Genomic DNA, 19,188 nt, shown 5'->3' with positions numbered 1-19,188 from the left:
CATCCTTTCCAGCTCTCCTGCTTGTTTACGGAGTGCTTGCACAGAGTTGCCTATGATATCATGGCGGCAGGGGTATTAAGAGGCGCACTGTTTGAAAAGATCTACAGGACCAGGGTGGAAAGAACCATCCAGAGTTAGCTACAACCACAGGTCTGATACAGGAAACCCCCTCGCCAAAGTTTTCCCTCAATTCAGCAATCCTCACTACTCTGCACGACAGGTGTTTGCATGTGACACTACGACAGCTCGCTGTGATGATATATACAAAATGACGCAAGCACACCATGGAACATTTTTCTCTAAATAGACATTTAATGGTTTAAAAGCGTGTAGGTACAGACAGAGGAAAGAAAAACAGCTGCTGGGGTGGGACGTAGGGATTTCTAATTGTTTACCATGCAACCGAACCTTACCGCATTTAATTTTTGGGGGGGGGGGGGGGGGGGAGTCAAACTGACCAACTAACAGCACAACAGCAAAGCAGGAAATCAACACTCTGGCACGTATCAATGGCATCACATGGAGAAGATGATACAAAACATGTTTGTTTTCAATTTACAGTTTGTTTCAACTAATAACACTGATCGTTAACATATAATAAAATATATACACATCGTCAACAAAAAGGAATTGTGGCAGAACAAAGCAGCTTCATACAAAAAACTTTTCAGGCTGACCGAGTGGGATGTTGACCTGTGTGTAGCTGATTACAGTAACGTTAAATTGGAAATGTAACACTTGGTTGTTTTTTTAACAAATCTGACCCACTGTGATAGATTGTGCACGACTCTTCGCTGCATCGGGTGATGTAAACACTCCTCCTGCTATACTTGACCTTCGTATCGGGAGCCACACTGCAGTGAAACAATCAATTTCGAACCTTGCCTATCTGAAGGCTCCGTCTAAGATTTGCATTGATCATAAACAAATGTAACATCAACAAATACAAAACTAAACTAAAAGGAGATACTGGCAATCCTCCGCTGTTACGACTGCCACCTGCCATTGATAGCACATTAGCGGCTCGACTCCACCCCGTCTGACTTCCACCTGCCCACTGCCGGCTGAGGCGCTGCCTACTGAGTCCGGAGCTGGTAATCTGGGAAGGAAATGAACAGGACTTAATCAAATGGGGAAAAAAAAAGAAAAGAAGGGGGAATCTGAGAGAAATCAAGTGGAGGCAGCTGATGCTTTCCACCCAGAATGAATGGAATATGGAGGAAATGAGATGAGGATGTTTAGCAATTACTGGCAACATTAGCAAAAAGACCAACATGTGCAACCTTGGTAATCTCAGTGTGAAGATCGGGGAAGCTCGACAAAGAAAGTTCACTTTCTCACATTTTGCAGGACGTTGCCACATTGCCTCGTGTACTACAGCGTATCCCCTTTTCATAGAACTGCATGGGTGCAAGGTCAGTTCCCACCACATTGCACTGCATTGCCTAACTGTTGCATAATACCTGCACATATGGGCACTCAGTATCTCATAGCAGCACCAGTGTGAAGTGACCTACCTCCGTTTTGGGTGATGTAGCGCACCCACGGCAGGGCCTGATATCCACTCTTCTCAATGATCTTGAGGTAACGCACCTATGAGGAAGAAAAAAGAAAAAGCAGCTGATATAAATATGGTTGAAATTTAAAAAAAAAAAAAAAAGGTGAAATCTAGTTATGAGATCTTTATTATGTGTGTGTGTGTGTGTGTGTGTGTGTGTATATATATATATATATATATATATAGACACACACGCACACACACAGAGGGGTCAATAAGTCATCTCTAACACAATCTCAGATACTGTGTTAAAGTTCTAGAGTAATGTACTATTCTAGAGTATATTCAATGAATCATTTCCTCATAAAATTATTTGAGATATTAAAAAATACTTCTACGTTTATCATCTAACCTGCACTCGGGCATCTAACCACTGATGGCTGCCATCCCAGTATGAACCTGGTAAGGACAAGCTACAAAACAAAACAAAAATCACACCTACAGGAAACTGACAGCTGACACTTCACCTAAGATACAAGCCTGTGAACTCTACAAAGAATGATAGCACCCAGAGGAAGTGAGTGCATTGAAAAGAAGAAAAAAAAAAAAAAAGACAAAACAACGTAAACTGCCTGCTTGATTTCTAACCGAGGTGCACCCTGGACAGGTTGCCGGTCGCAGGAGACCGACCCTGAGAGAAAGACACTCATTCACACTCGAGTTCACACCCAGTGTCAGTTCAATTCTAAGTGCTAACCGCTGCACCACCACACCGCCCTATTCTAAAGATGTGGTTTTATTTCCACCCAACATGCACTTATTGTTCCATTTGCTGTTTTTATAAAACTGCAACGTATGTTTATTTCTCGAATCTTGAGAAATAAGCAGTTATTTCTCATAACAGCTGCACTACTTTGTTGCTCACTGGGCTTCTTGAAGAAGCATATTTAAGAGTTTAATGGCAAACCTAAAGGTTTCAGAAACATATAAAACATATACATGTATAATTCTTTTATTGAATGCATTTTTAAAAAAAAAATGTTTTACCCACAATGATAATTGCCATTTTCTCCAACTGCTTTCTGCATAATAGCAAGTTACCAAACACCCGTTGCCTCTCTAAGCAGCAGGTTGATAAGCGCTCAGCAGTCGAGAGATATGCTTTTAAGGCCGTGGTGAGCTGTGAGTTGTAGTAAAAGTTTTGTTGTTGATGAGGAAGCTGTAGTATGAGTCACACAGAGAAGAGGGAAGCGACTACAGAACAGCTTTCAAAGGAGACACAAAAATAATTTACATAACTGTATTTTTGTAAGTCCTGGGAGCAAAAAAAAAAAAAAGGGGGGAAAAATTCCACATCAGCACTATTGAGATACAACTTTCACAAGTCATTAACTGATATTTCACCAACCCAGTGTTACCACAGAGTTGATTTTCGAGAAGAGAGGCTAAAAATATCACTTCGTCTTCACTATATGTCCATCTTTGATTGCACACATGTTTTTTCCCTGGACAGGTGTGGGAAATGACACTGGCACAGTGTGTGTGTAAACGTTTTTTTAAATGCTGAAATAGTTCACTTCACTTATCTGAATAATATCACAACAACATACCACAATGCAAGCAGAATTTCATGGTAATTACATGGTAAATACTGTGTAATTGGCACATCTAACACACAAAAAAAACAATATGCGGTGTCATAATTTGCAGGGATGAGGCGCAAAGCCATCTTGAAGCTGACATGACCCCCGCTCTGGGAGACGTCACCATGTCATGTCTCTATCATGCCAGTTCCCAGCTAGGAGCCGGATATACGGCGCAGGAATTTGCGGGTCAAGTGGTGGCAGGGCTCTGGTGAGGCCTCGGTACCGGCCGCCTTGTTATTACCTTCCAGTACACAGTGAGGTCAGAGCGAGAGAGCGCCGTGGTCACCAGAGACATGACGACAAGCGCATAGACGTAGGATCACCGAGTCTGCCGGCACAGCACTTCTCCTCAAACGCTGCAGCCAAACATGCAGTCGGCCTGACCGTGGGTACGCAGTCAGCAAAACGGCACCAAAAGCCATCCTCCACAAAATATCATTATGGCTTGTAAGATGAGAAGGGGAAAGGAGGATGTTTGTTGTATCTAGTTTGGTAAGTACAGACTGCATGTGTGGTCTGCACTTATCAGGCTTTTGGTAGAAGTTATGGCTCAGAAACCATCTGCCAGCATGTTTGGGTTCCTTCGACTTCACCTAAAGAAGCACAATTTGAAAATATTACAGCAGCTCTGCTCTCACTGCCACTCAGCCAAAGTGTGGGATTGCTCCATTTTCTAGTTAAGTTTATAAGGTGGAGTTACGTGCATCACACACACTTCACATGTGCGCTTCCCTACACTTAGTGGTAGAGTTAAGAGGAACTTTCTCATGCTTTGATATTTACATGTGTCTAATTAAGATTCACGGCCTCTTCTCACACGTAGAGAGTGGCGTTACTGGCAGCATTTGGGTCTGAGACCCAGTCTGCCGTTGCCCTGTAATAAGGGAAAGGTTACAGGCTTGAAACAAGAGTTTGATGGGAATATGGCTCTTAATAGGTTCCCTCTAAAATAGTGGGTGCACCACGGTGTCAATGCAAACGTGGGGACGTTTCTCAAGCTTCTGGTCTCCCACTCAAAGCTCTGTACTTTGAAGACCTTTCAATCACTGATTCTAACACTTTGTTTATATGTTCTAAACATGTGCAGAGCAGTTCATTGCATTACTAAATTTAAAACGAGTCTTTACAACTTCTCAAATTCGACTACAACTTCCTTTTTCTCTCAATATTACAAATCAACCAAAGTGTAAAGTACAAAATGTTTTTTGAGTGATCATCTGAACCGTCTGATAAAACGCTGCAAGCAGCCCCACCTTGCAGGCAAACTTAATGAATCGGTTGAAGCTCAATGTGCAACCTGCAGCACTCAGCTGAAGTACGTTAGGTGTAAAAATCCCTGGGGTGCTTTGTGGCTTTCAGATTCAAACCTTTTCAGGTGGCTTCCTTCCAGGAAGTTACAAATTAAGCCGAGAAAGAAAAAAACGATCTTGACATTTGTTCACGGTGGAGTTTCATAGATAATCACGTTTTTTGAGTTGTGGTTTAGCGCTACATAGTTTTGCGAACACAATTATGTAAAACGAACATCTCAGATGCCTTTGCAGGTTTTGCAAAAAAAGAAAAACTGAATACTGCCCTGCAATTAAAAGTTTACTGATCACCATCAGCACGATCTTTTTAATTCCAGGATTATACTTGCAACATCCAACATCCACCCCATCGCTCCAATGTCTGCCACTTATCTGGATCCAGCTATCTAAGCAGAGCCAACTCTCCCCAGCCACCCAGAGAGACATAATCTCTCCAGCATGTCATGCGGTCTCCTAGCAGTTAGGGAAGCCCCTAATACTTCAACTCAGAGGCTTCCAGATGGCATACCAAGCAGATGACTGGACCACCTTAACTGGCTCCTTTCAATGTGGATGATCAGTGTTTGACTCACACTCTCTCCCAGTTATCAAAGTTTCTCGCTCCATCTCCAAGCGTGAGCACACACTACAGAGGAACCTCATTTCTGCTGTTTGTGTTTGCGATCTCATTCTTTTGGTCATTACTCAAACTTGTGGCCATACGTGAAGTTAGAAACATAAACTGATCAGTTCAGCCACATCTTTGAGCACTCTGTGCACCACAACAGTCCGTCATATCGCTTTACTCCCCACAGATCCTGGATTAATCTCCCGCTCCACTCTCTCCGCACTAGCGATCGAGACCACGACATGCTCCAGCTCCTCCGTCTGACTTTAAATGCAATAAACAAATGTAAAGAAAATAAGAGGCGGTGGATATGGACCACTTTATTCTCATCACTAGGCACAATTTCACTTCTGCAGGGTGTGTACAGATTAAAGTGATGAGAAAACACTTTTTTTCTGAGTGTGTTTCAGTCACCGAAGGTCACCAGTGTTTGAAGAAAACCACAAAAAAGAGGATTCATCTCCTACACTGATGCGCTATTCCACCGAAACAAAGAATATACAAACTGCAACGACAAATATCGTACTAAACATCACAGTTTAAATGTTGTTTGTGTGTGTGTTTTAAATAATTAATTACCATCTTACAGATGATGTCAGTTTTTAATGTAGGAAAAGCACTTCATCCCATCACTGTGCAAAGCCGCCTGTGTTACTGCACTAATTCATACATTTGCTCTTATACCAGCATCTGTTTGTTTATGACCAAACAGTAATTTAAAGGAAGGAACGAATGGGGGATTATTTCTTTCGGCTACCTAATTGCCACAGAAAACGTCAAGCATTCTTATACTGCCAAAAAGCAACCCAATTACAACTATCATGCATTTCAATTAAGTTCAGCGTCTCGTTTCCGAGTGGGCTGCATAATATCCGTAGAATTTAATAAAGTTTTATCGAGAACCATAGGAAATGTGGAGACGCTGGAAAATATGACCTTTTAGCTCTTTTAATGGGAGCCACAGAGAAAACAGTAATAAAAGTTCAGACGTAATTGAAATTGTGTTAGCAGCAGAGAGAGGAGTCTCCAGCAGTCTCAAAGAGTCAACTATAAGTTGATGACACAGCTTATTAGTAAGACTACACTTGTGGTTTTAAAGTATTTTCTGAAGAAGGACGTTTACATACGCGTCAATGCTTTGAGTTATAACTGACGCTACAGCTTTTGTGACAGCATGTCCTTGACTTACGTGTAACAAAAGACACACGCAGGGTTAATTATGTAACCGTGGTAGGTATATTACTTCCTTAATATACCTACGAGAGAGTCGCCATGCCCTTCTCCACACAAGACTGTAAAAGCGACGAAACAGACACGTTCAGATGATTTCAGGTTCACGTGAAGGAGTGCATGTGTGAAGTGTCCAGACATGTACTGATGTCTGTGAAGGAATCAAGCCAGAGTGAGTAAGTGTGTTTGTGTTTGGCTGCTGCCAGAGCTGGTTCTGGTGCAGCAGTGGCAGCAGATGAGTTCAGGTATGGATGTTCACACGCTTCACACGTGCTTTCCTTCCATCATTGTCCCACACTTCAGATTTGTAATACATTAAGTTTCGATAACCGTAAAAAAATATATATACATTTCCGCCTTCAGTTCTCAGATCCTACATGGACATACCCCACCCTCACTGGGTGAGTTCAATATTCATGTTAAAACTGAATATTAGTGAACAGGTGTTATTAGCTGCCTTCAGCTCATTTAAAAGTCACCTCAAGTGACGGCTAAGAACAACCAGACCTGTGATCGTTAATTTTTTTGTGCGTTATATTTGATTCTGTACCCTTTTATATGTATGTCCTGTGGGGGCTTGTTTTATTCTACTGTGGATTTTCATGTTGTAATTTCATGTTTAATGGTACATTGTCTGGTGTTGTGTTATTGGTTTTATCTGACCTGCTGTTAAATAAATACATTCAAAACCGGTTTTTAACCCGGTGACAGTTTAGATCTTTATGCTCTCTTCGTGATACAGTGGTACCTCGTTTATCGCGGGAGTTCAAACCTTCGTAGAAAAATAAGCCCAGTACTATAGAATGAAACCAAAGATCAAACCCTGTTTTCAGAACATGGGAATAAAGCAGCTGCGAGAGAATTCAACATTAATGAATCAATGGTACGGAAGTAAAGGAAGCAAGAAGAATGAGTTGAGTAACGTTTGACTTATCTGTTTTGTTTCGCTTAATGCGCCTTATAATCCGGTGCGCCTTATGGTCTGAAATATACGGTAACTTCTACCTTCCGCAGCTACCGCAGGCGTCTTTGATGGTGCAAAATGTTTCATCGACATTGTTGTGTTAGTTGGGAGAAAACTTACAAACATACAGTGCAGCACTTCAGAGTCTCACTGTTAGCGATCGCAGATTTATGTAAATTTGACAAGCTGAACGCATTCTGTACTGTACAGGAGACACGGCACGAGATTGATTGACAATAGTCTACAGCCAATCAGGACACAGAAAACAATGTGCTGTAAAAAGGCGAAACCGCGTTATAGTGAGGGACCACTGTATATGCCAATGACTAATGTACAGAATGACAGTCATAATGAAATGTTGAGGAAAGAGAAACGGACAGCCTGACAAACAACCTGAAAACAGCATAAAATAAGCAAAATGTGTGTGTGTGTTTTCTTTTCCTAAGACAGTTAGGCAGTGGCATTGATGTCTGGCCCAACATTCTTTAAAAAACAGCTTTTACAATGTCAAGTTTAAACATCTGACCCCTAAGAGTATCCCTAAGGATATTTCAGGAGCTCTTGCTTTAGATAAAAAGTACAACGCTAAATTACCTGTGGCTGGTGTAAAACTGAGGTATAATTGTGCGAATGTACCTGCGGAAACACTGTTATTTTCATTGGAGGCCATAATATGATATTTTCAAATGAAGTTTGTCAAGTCGCCATTGTTTCCTCACATCAAGACATGGGAAAACGCTACACATATAATCACAGGACAACTGTGATTATACAGTATGAGCAGAGTGCATGTGTGTAAGTCTGCGGCGAGCAAGAGATTTCATTTAAACATGGAGCAGAAATGAAGCCTAAACATTAGCTTCTGTCTCAGTTTCAGGTCAAAGGCAATCAAAATCCAATGAATCCACTCACCTGCTAACAAGACTGACATTTTATATCATTGTGATTAACAGAAAAGCAGAGGGCCAAGTTCAACTTGATGAGCAGTTGCCGTCTGGTTGGCTCAATGCTAGAAATTTCTTAACCACACAGGGAAGCTGACTGTTTAGCAGTGCTCCCTTACTGCCCCCTCTGGCTAAAAACAGGACCGACGTGGATTGTTTGAATTCCAGCTGTGGAAACGGGGACAGCTGTGTGATGTTGCTACATACCAAGAATTCTAAACCCAAAATAATAATCAAAACCGCAGGTGTAAATAAGCAGCATTTGGTTCAGCATGCTTACAGACAGTATGTCACAAAGGGATGATGAATACATTTTTACTGTATGAACAGAGAGTGTTTGTTTTTTGTTTAACAGCTTGTTGTTTGCTTAGGGTTGACAAGTTATTTGAGAAACCGCCGCTCGACGGAGATCATACCTGGATGCCTGAGGTAGTGAAGTATGGGATCTCAAACTTGACACTGATTGGTGGTTTCCCCTCCTTATCTTCAGCCTCTACGCTCGGGAGGCCGAAGTGGGCTCGCATCAAATACTCCTTTCCACCCTGTGAGAAGTTGCAACACAAGCTCTTTAATAAAAGACGAAAACAAACTATAAATCTACTGTGTTTCAGCTTGTAAAAGGAAAACCAGATTGTATAAAGGCCCACAGCTGCTCCGCGTTGTTTCGGAGAAGTATAATTACAATCTGCATGTTTTTATTAACAATAAAAACCAGAATTGTGTAGCTTTATAACATAAGCAAACTACCATCCAAAAGCCTAGGGTAATATTACACAATTTCTGCAACCGTATGTATGAAGCTCGTGAGTCACAGTTTCTGCTCACAGGGAAAGACTTGATTGACCAGACGATCTCACTGTTCTCAGGCACCCACTTCACACTGCCCACTGTGGTCTTGAATTTGGGTGAGTCAGCGTCCGTTGGCACGGGAATGTGAATCTCCACGTTGTTGGCTGTGGAACGCCTCTTGAACTGACTCTTTGCCTAAGAACCAAAACAAGCAGGTCAAGTCTAACACGCTGCTCTGCCTAAACAGGGTATTAAAACAGGGCTTAATTTAATGCGCATTTAAAACCTTAATAGTCAGGGTTACCACGCATGACAACATGATACAGTACATAAGCAGCCTGATCATAATTGCTGTATGCTTTGCCTGACTGAACATATAGAAGCTTAAGCCAGGCTGAGCTCCAATCATTTGTAACTCCACTTTAATTTTTCTTTAAATCTGACAGCAATAATAGTTCAGCTACACATGACGCGGGCAACTAAATGTACCCACTGAAAAAGCTTCCAACCTTAATCATGTACTCAATCCGACTGTGAGAGTGCTTCTCGATAACAGACTCAATCCAGATCAGGGGCTTCACCTGAAACAGAAAAACCACATCGATTTTAAGTGCACAAATGTCGAACGCACCACTTTAAATAACACAAGACTTAGTCGCCACCCAGAGGGCAGCAGGTGTTACTACAGCAACCGAATATAAGTCATTTTGAGACTAGCTTGTACATTTATTTTGTTTCTACAGCAACCAGCAAAAGATACTCATATACTCATGCTGCAGTGGTGTCGGCTGTATTGTGTGAAATCTTGTAAAGGAAAATTAGGGAGAAACAGAGATTGCTCAAAACTTTGGAGTGACTTTGCAATCTGCGTTATTATGTAACTGCTTCTTGGTATATCCTTTTAAAATAGACGGTTACATCATCAAGTTACAAGAGACTGAACTTTAATCTTGTTTGATCAACTTTAATGTTTCCTTTGCATTTTTGTACCTTACGATATAAAGCGCTTCGAGGTAACTGTTGTTGTGATTTGGCTCTATATAAATAATCTTTATTTATGAACTATGCCCAGCAAGCACAGATCTGGATTTAAAATGAACAGGTTTGTATTTTTTGTCCACACGCAGACAGCCTTCGTGCTTAATCTGACGCACATGTTATGGTATAGAAGCAGGTATAATATGGAAAAACCAAAGTATAAAAGAAACCATCCTTCAAACAGTTTTTACACGTATACGGTAAAGGGCTTAAAAGGCATAAAATAAAATACAGACAATTTAAAAAGTATTAAGAAGCTTAGCTGAGTAATATAACCAAGAAAAATTGCTTCTTAGATTAACAATTTCAGTTCTGTGCGCTGCAGCTCCTTGTTAACTAAAACTGAAAGACTTCTGCTCAACTATACCACTTCCTTTCCGGCACGCTTACTGGTAAAACTGTTGTGAAACACTTATAGAAACCATGAACCCAGTCCAAACTGGCAGAACATTGTAAGTCTGCCTATAGATTACCATTTGACTCAACAAATGCAATTTATCAGTTCCTTTCATCGAAAAAAGTTTGTCATTTTAAACGTTTTTTGAGAGTAGAGGATGATGGTTGAGCTCTTATCTGCTCTCTTTTTGTTTTTTGAGAGTGTTTTTTTCCCCTTCAGAAAAAAAGCACAGTTAAACACTATTCATAACACACGCCTATGTGTGACAACCACAGACCAAGTACTAAACCGTGTGGTTGTGTTTCACCTGTTTTCTTCTGTGGTTATCAAAAACATTGATGAACAGATGAGGTACTAGTCTAAGCTGCTGGCTCATGAATACAGGCGTATTTCTGTATACAAATAATTCTGCCACAAACCCCCCACCGTCGATACCACCCCGAAACAGCCTTCTCCCAAAGGAGTTCTATTCAAAATATTTTTAACCTGTTTTTTTATATTAGTTCTGGTTCAAATTCACTTTACTTAAAATATCTATTTTAATCAAACCAGAAATAACAGAAAAACACAAAGACTCGCATAACATAGAGTATATGGGAAAATAAAGCAACACTTAACTATAAGCAGACCAATTGCGTAGTTGCCCCCTACAGGCCCATTTTGAAAGGAAAAGCCTAACATAAAACATTTTGAAATGGGTTTTTTTTGTCCCCCAAAAAGAAGCAAGCAAACACTTTATCTTCTTGGGAATTAAAAACACTCACTAAGGTGACATTAGGAGGCTTTATAGCAGAGGTTCTCATACATTTTCTGGAAAGCTTCCACTTCAGATGCAGAAAATGCTCCTTAATTTCTATCAAGCTGAATTTCAGTGCAATAATTGTCACAAAGCAGCATCAGCAGTAACAGTTTTTAGTTTACATAGAATCAAAAATCTGTTCATTCAAATTTAGTTTCACTACTTGGTCACCCACGCTCCACCTGCAGTGGCTCTACTGCCCACCTGTAGGGCCTGCCCCACGGTTTATGAACCACTGCTTTAAAGGGTAAATGTAATTTGATTATTTCCACAAGTGGCTTCAGCTTAAATGATGAGATCAGATTTCAGTAGTGAATTCTATGCACGACCTCATTTGATTTGAAGCAGTAAGCAGATCCGCATGTTCACGTGTACACAGTCTTCATTCCAATCAGATTATCTGTCTGGATTCCTTTAATATACGCCCAGTTCTTTCACTGTTACAGCACTATGTATGTATGTTCACTGCATGCCTGTTTGCAGGTGTGTCAGACCCTTTCGGAGCCTTCCTCTGGTTTGGACTCTAACTACTCGACTTGTTCAGCCACATATTACTCACGTGAGTGTTGAGGCGGTAGGACATGAGCTCAAACTCTCCGTCGGGAGGAATGAAGGAGATGGTGCGGTCGTTCTCAAAGCGAGACAGACGGACACACTGGTGAAACTTGACATCCTCCAGCTCTACTGATTTACTCTTCCCTCCTGCAAATACAAGCATCAGAGACGATTTAACGCGATTAACCAAATTAGCACGAATCAGGCACAGACTAAATAGTTGTTCTAAATAAAATGCGATTTTCCACATGGTACGGCAGGCTGTCAGCCAATCAGAATCTCAGTGGCTTGGCTCAGTTCCTTCTGTCAATGTGTCAAAGTATCCTTGTGCAAGATACCGAACCCCGAGTTCCCTCCGATGCATCCATCAAAATGTGAGTGTGTGTGAACGTTAGATAAAAGCGCTTAGGTAAAGATACAAGAACTATGTGTGCTTAAATGACAGAAAAGCACTGTCATCTGGTTATTTTTACATCTATTATTACATCAACTATTCATTTATTGCTCGAAAGCTTCAATGCTTTTTTTTTCTTAGCAGCAAAGAAACAACTCACGTCCAGTGTTTTCAAACAGAACTTTGTCGTTCAGTCCGAGCCGTAGCTCGGGCATTCCAGAAAGGAAGACGCGCATCTTTATGGAACCAACAATCTCGCTACGGAGAACATTGCCGTTGGCACTAACCTGAAAGACAGTCAATGAGTAAGGAGGAACAGATGAAAGCACATATTAGCAATCAAAGACTGTACACAAAACAGCAAGCTGGACAGTTGGAATGCGCTGTGACGCACCGGGAGAGGAAGTTTACAAACACTCTGACCGGCATTCCTTATGCAACTCGGGCCTTCTAAAACAAGTTCCTACCAGGAGGTTCACTGACTCAATGACGTCCAGGAAGACCTCATTTTTCCTGTACTTGATACCCTCTGACCTCCAGGAGACAGCGTTGGTGACTGTGGCGGGGGGTCGCGGGGCTCCAGTGTCTAGCTTGTGGCCCTCCTGAGTTATGTATCTGAGAGACAAAAAAATGTAAACAGGAGAAAAACCTGAGAAAAGGGGAAATTAACTGTCTGAGATGGCGAGTTCCCAGAAAACATCAAAGAAGAACAGAGATTGTCGATTTTATGAGGGAGGATTGTCTGACTTATTACTGTACTCATGTGGGGGAAATCCAGAGTTGGTTTGCTGCACGTCTACATCACTCACTTTTGAAAGACTAAACGGTCATTTACAGTCGTTTATGGTGATGACAGTAAGATCTTTTTGACTTGTAGGTATACAGAAATGATGGGACAATACCACAACAAGGGAAAGCGCAAACTGTAAAAATCGGACATAAATAAAGAAAACAATGAAATATGCTTTTTAGCACAGTGATTTGCACTGATTGAAAACCTGAGAAAATGTCATCGGGAAATTAGCAGTTAAAGCAGTAATGATTACAAATGACAGGAATTTGGCTGCATTCAGCCGCAGGTAAAACGATCTCTGTTTAAGATCTACTGTTTTTTCTACTGAGATTAGATGCACTTTATTGTTTGAGTGATTACAGTGTTTTTTATTCAGGAAACTTCGGGGCTGTTGGTTTTTTGTACTACGAAGGTCAATCACTTCTTAACAGGTTACGTAGCCAGGGTAACTTGTGCACGAACCAAACCTGCCCCAAAACAGGTTATGTCTGAGATTAAAGACCAACCTGAGAAATCCTCACCTACTGACCAAGCCGGTCTCTGGAAATTAGCGTCAGCATTCCTTAAAGACCCCTTAGATTTCTGTGCACGTATAGTAGGAGCATCAAAAGTATTTTTTTTTCCTTACATGCCATTTTATTCCTTGATTTTTTTCCCCCTATGATCCTAAAACTTGATACCCATTTGTAGGCTTTCATTTTTGATTTTATTCACTGCTCGTTCTCAGCCAGCAGCTGAAAGGATAAAACTGTCTGTTAAACATTAATTTAATGAAATACTCAATTATAATCCACCAGATTCTCCTGCGTCATAATGACAAACATCCAGCTTTCAAATAGGATCAACTTTATTTATAAAGCAAATCTTGACCAAAGCGCTTAAAGGGCTCTAACATTCGCACGGTGCTTTTAATACTAATCTACTGTACAGTGGTTTTCCTCTCACACACACACACCCACGGCTCTCGCTCAGTTAGCTTTGTAATAGCCTGCCGACGTGTCTGCAGCAGCTGTGTTACTTTCAGTCTGTATCATGTGCTTAACGTCTTTGCATTTTTCCCATAGTTACGTTTTATCTACCGTTACAGATTCCTCAGCCTCTCGTCACATGCTTCCAATAACGCCCGATTCATGTCAACACATAGGGGAAAGTCTGGCTTACTGAGCAAGTTGATAACTGGCTTCACATGACTGCTTATCACGATTGCTAATGTTACGGTAAGTGAATCCAGATAAGGAAGAGATAGCCTGGCTTTGTTGAACTCATTGTGTTTGAGGCCCAGTTGTTTATCAGCTGGGCCTCAAAAAGCACCCTAAAGTTAATTTCCAATAATCTTGTCGTTTATTCAGGCAGCACAGTGATTCAGCGATTAGCGCTGGTTCAGGCTCAGCTGGGCGCATTCTGTGTATGTTTTCTCTGAGTGCTCCAGAGACGTGCGGTATGATCTGGACAGGTCACCAGTCCATCACAGAGACATCCAACCATTCAAACTTACATTGACACCTTAAAGCCAATTCAGAATCACCAGTTAACCTAACAAGTTAACAACCTAACAAGTTAACAACCTAACCTATGTCTTTTGGACTGTGGGAGGAAGGTTCCACACACGAGCCAGTCAGCAGGTGAACTGAAACCCAGAGCCTTCTTCTTAAACTGAAATAAACTGGTTTCAAAAACATTTTATTTTTGATTAACTTTGCAGCTGTACAGATGTCAGACATACACTGTAAAGTGCAGCATTATATCATGGAGATTATTTTGTCTTTTATTACAAGCCCAATTCTAAAAGTTGGGATGCTGTGTAAAATATAAAACCCCGCAGAATGCAGCGATCTGCAAATCTCATAAACCCACATTTTATTCACAACACAACGTAGAAAACACACCAAAGGTTTAGCTCTGAGTGAATTTGATGGCAGCAATAAGTCGAAAAATTAAGTTGGGATGAGGCAACAAAAGAGTGGAAATTAAGTGGCACTAAAAAGAAATGTCTGAAGGAAAATTTTGCAACTAATGAGGTTAACCGGCTACATGATCAGGTATTAAAAGAACATCATAAAAACACAGAGCTCGTCTGACATCATCAAACTCAAAATTTGAATTACAACCTTTTTTTTCTTAAGATTTTCACAGATTAAACATTTGGTAAGAACCCAGATTTTCCTGTGAATAAAATCTGGGTTCATGAGATTTGAAAAAAATCACTTCTTACTATCTTATTTACATTTTACACAACATTTCAACTTTTGGTTAGCCCTCCCAATTGTAGGATTCAGGGGTATTTACTGATATCAATGAAAGACTATTAATAAGTTTTCAGTCTTGGATGAGTACCTCAACCTGTTCTGTATACCTCATTGAAAACAGACCAGGTTCACGTTTAGAGAGTCTGCCATGTTGTATGGTTTCTAAAGAACTTTTTCATAGCCACCACAACCTCTCCTACACACATTTAAAGGGTGAGCCCAAGGGTATTCATATGGTTGCGATCTGCAGTTTCACCACTAGATGGCAGTAATTTGCTTCTTATAACTGTTACAGTATGCTAGGAGCCCCATGACTTTGCTTATATATGTTTTAGTTATGAATAACTAAAATGTTATTTTACACATTTGAGTTTCTTTGGTGTAAGAACAAAAATGGACCCATGACCCTGAAAATCCGGCACTTACGAACCCTCATGTTACCTGCAGTGAGACAGCAGCTAAGAGGATACTCACTCTTGGAGAATTTTGCTGTCAGTGGTCTGAGGATAGCCAAAGTCCATCAGCTCATCCATGAGCTCATATATGATAACAAAGTTGTCTCTAATGCTCTCCTCCTCTAATTCTTTGAAATACTCTGAAAAAACCTAAAACAACACAAATAAACACGTTGCACTTGTAGCAAAAGTATATGCATGTGTTATTGTTATTAACTAAAAGCTGGTGAATAATTAAATCATACCTGAACAATTTTGTACAAGAAAGAGAAAACCAGGGAGACGCTGGCATTTTTTTTGGATGTTGCAACCACTGATGTGGCGTGTGTTAAGAAGTGTAACTACAGGACAGAGAGTAAGTACAACACGTGCACACCGTAAATGTTGATGTGTTTTGAGGATTAATAAGGATACAGTAGAGATTATTGTGTTTGATCCACATGAAACGGACGCCGCCATGAGCCAGAATTGGTGATAGCGTGCCCTCTTCCTCTTTGTCCATCAGAAGGGTCATGAAGTGCTCAATCTCTGACATGTCCACATCTCCCCGATAATTTCGGCACACCAAGACCTGAAAGAGAAAAACAGCACATGTGCAGCTTTCATTAATATCAGTAAGTCACTGTATTTTCACATTAAAGCTCAAAACATGCGTTGCTGCCCAAAAAAGAAAAGAAAAGAAAAGGCATGAGTATATTCACTGTATCTCAGAATGTATGTAAAGCCAGGGCAGTATATAGCAACAATATCATCATAACAACAGATATTTACATCTCCATATGTGCAGGCAATCTCCTTCACACCAAACACTTAAAGTTTTTTTTTTATTTAAAAGGGATTCACGTGTTATTATTACACCTGCAAGGCTAAACCAGAGACGTGGGTGGAAACTAAATACAGGTAAACCTGATACCTTAGGAATTTTTCATGCCCTTTATGTCTTTTTCACTTTTCCATTGATTTAGTCGGATTCAAAACCGACTGTTCGTGTAAATCACAAAGCATCATCACAAGCCCCCGGGCTGTAAATTCAGTGTACAACTCCCTGCTGCTAACAGCTGGTCCCCTGGCTGTTAGTCATCGGGTTACATTTCACTCCAGGTGACACCTGTCATATAAATTGAAAATTGCTGACTTTCGTTACAAGGTAAACCCTCTAAATTGCAGTGTGAACCGTTGAAGATAGGCTAGCTGCTCGCTGCAGACTGAGCCGCATTATAATCTGTCAAGCAAGAATGTGCTAGCTAGGCTAACCTTAGCTTAGCATCGCCCCTCCACTGTTACTTTACCTTTCCCTTCAAATCCAAGACGTACACGGCGCTCGCAGACATCTTGAACTTATTTACACGAGCCCAGCTAAGCTCGTTATCAGTTGATAATGTTGGCGAAAACTAGTTCAGTGCTAAAAATCAAAGAACAGACTTCCATTCATAATACTGAAAAGAAGAACACAACCCTTCCCCTTTTCTTAACACTCTACATTCGCAAGGAGCGCCCCCTGTGGAATAGGAGGGAGCACTACAAGTCTCTGGCATCCTTTTTTTTTTTAAAACAAAAAACGTTTTATGGTTAAGTCAGTAAGACAGGAACTTAATTTAAAGCATTATTAAATAATCTATATGGTAACAAGAACAACAACAATAATAAAATAATAATAATAATAATAATAATGACCTTTAAAAACAGGGCTTATGCTTAATGATCTCACCCTTTTAAAATAATTATTAGTCTTTGAGGTAACCAAACAGCCTGCATATAAGCTGGAGTCATGATGGAGTGTAAACCAGTCTGGTGTGTAATCATGCCACTGATCATGCCACCTAATGTCATTGTTGTCATGTTCACATCCATGATAGAAACTGCTGCTCATGTCTTATCTCACTTTTGCTGACATGCTGTGAGATTCTTGATAGAATCTGAGAACACAACAAAAAGATCCGGAAGATTGAAACTGGCAAAGATGGCTAAATGCTGATTAGACATTTCCATGCAAACATGCCAGTATAAACATCTTAGCAATCTCATAGTTTCTGGTTTGTGTTATCCTGTATGCTGACACCAACTTTGCTTTAGTATTGTAGCTCCATCTTCTGGATTGATGTGTCACACATGTTTTACGATACACAATGATCACCACAAGATAGCACCGTTTTCAACTGTTTTAGTGTCCAACAGAATAAAGTGCAGCAGTGGGTCTTAATTAAATATGACAGCATCAAACAATTCAACATTTGATATATAATAAAATACATGTTTTCATATTTATTACTAGTAAGTTAACTTGTCGATTACTTTGAATAGTTTAGATTTTAGGGGTGCACTGGTCAACACTGTCATCTCACAGCTTCAAGTCTCCTGGTTATTCTGGGTCTTTCTGTGTGGAGGTTCCATATTCTACATTTGCAAAGACATGCATGTGAAGTTAGCTGGTGATTTTAAACTAGCTGCAGTTGTGAAGGTGACAGTTGGCAGTTGTCTGTGTCAGGCCTGTAATGGAGCGGCATAGGCTCCAGGCCTAAGAGGTTTCAGTTTAATTTCAGGCACTTGTGTTGGAAGGTGAATGATTTGCATTTCTGCTTAATTTCAAAGATCTGATGATGTCAAAATAGGAGTCAATACATGACACAACAAAAAGCTTTTATTTATAAACCATGGCTTTGTGCATATGGTGCCTTTAGGGTCACTTTAAACCACACCAACTGTAAATTATAAACTGTAAATTCTAATTGTAACTCTCAAGCGTATATTTATGTATTTTCTTCTAATTTTATATATCTATGTATTAGCTTGCTTTGCACTGATGTAACCGGAGCCTCGTCGTCTCATTTCTCTGTATGCTGCACTGTATATAGCAGAGATTACAATAAAGTTTACTTTGACTTTGACTTGACTCATACCTTACTGTAGGGTGCAATCAGTGTTTACTATTTCTATGTGGATATTTGTCCATTTGACCATCTTCTGGAACTTCTCAAAAGCTTTTCTGTCTTGGTTGGCTGATCTAATTAAATTACTGTATTGGTAAATACTCGGATAACTGAAGTTGAGCTTTTCATTCAAGTGATTTATTTCTGTGCAAATCTTTACAGCCAGAAACTGATTTGAGCCGATCTTAAGTCTAGTCCCCTTAATGCAAATGATAATCCCACTAAATGATGGTGTGCAAAATATAAATGGCATCCAAGCAACAAACTCTGACTTCCTCAGAGGTGAAACACAAGGAGAAGTCCTGCTGTTTAATATACAAAAAATATAATGCTTATTAATGTGTCAGTGTGTCAAATTACACAAAGCTACTGCAGTGATATTGGAAGCATTACAGGCTTAGTATTAAGATAACAGAAGCCTGAGAGCTTGTTCAAGTGTGCTAACCCAAACAAACACACTTGGCTAAATTTGCATTCCCAACTAATAGAGGTAGCTGAAGAGAGGACAATACAAAAATGCATTGTGGGTGAAAATAAAGCTGTACACAGTCCCACTTTCTACTGGTTTTGCACCTCTGCCTTTGGTATGAAAAGAA

At 40.3% G+C, this 19,188-nt stretch overlaps 1 protein-coding gene across 1 annotated transcript; it reads right to left on the bottom strand.

The window, feature by feature from the left end:
• Positions 1 to 433: 433 nt before the first annotated feature.
• ap1m1 (adaptor related protein complex 1 subunit mu 1) lies at positions 434 to 17,157 on the bottom strand. The gene is made up of 12 exons (XM_005936663.3): positions 16,955 to 17,157; positions 16,080 to 16,236; positions 15,911 to 15,978; positions 15,685 to 15,815; positions 12,639 to 12,786; positions 12,332 to 12,458; positions 11,782 to 11,924; positions 9,498 to 9,569; positions 9,025 to 9,183; positions 8,616 to 8,741; positions 1,518 to 1,593; positions 434 to 1,099 (listed from the first exon to the last, which is right to left on the bottom strand). The coding sequence occupies exons 1-12, from the start codon at positions 16,994 to 16,996 to the stop codon at positions 1,077 to 1,079; spliced, it is 1,272 nt and encodes a 423-aa protein (XP_005936725.1). The 5' UTR covers positions 16,997 to 17,157; the 3' UTR covers positions 434 to 1,076.
• Between the last annotated feature and the right edge of the window lie 2,031 nt (positions 17,158 to 19,188).

Source organism: Haplochromis burtoni, unplaced genomic scaffold (assembly GCF_018398535.1).
Source record: "Haplochromis burtoni strain Fernald_Lab_line unplaced genomic scaffold, NCSU_Asbu1 Contig_219, whole genome shotgun sequence".
NCBI lineage: Eukaryota > Metazoa > Chordata > Actinopteri > Cichliformes > Cichlidae > Haplochromis > Haplochromis burtoni.
Note: the sequence above shows the minus strand (reverse complement) of the source record. Positions and strands in the feature narration are given on the sequence as shown.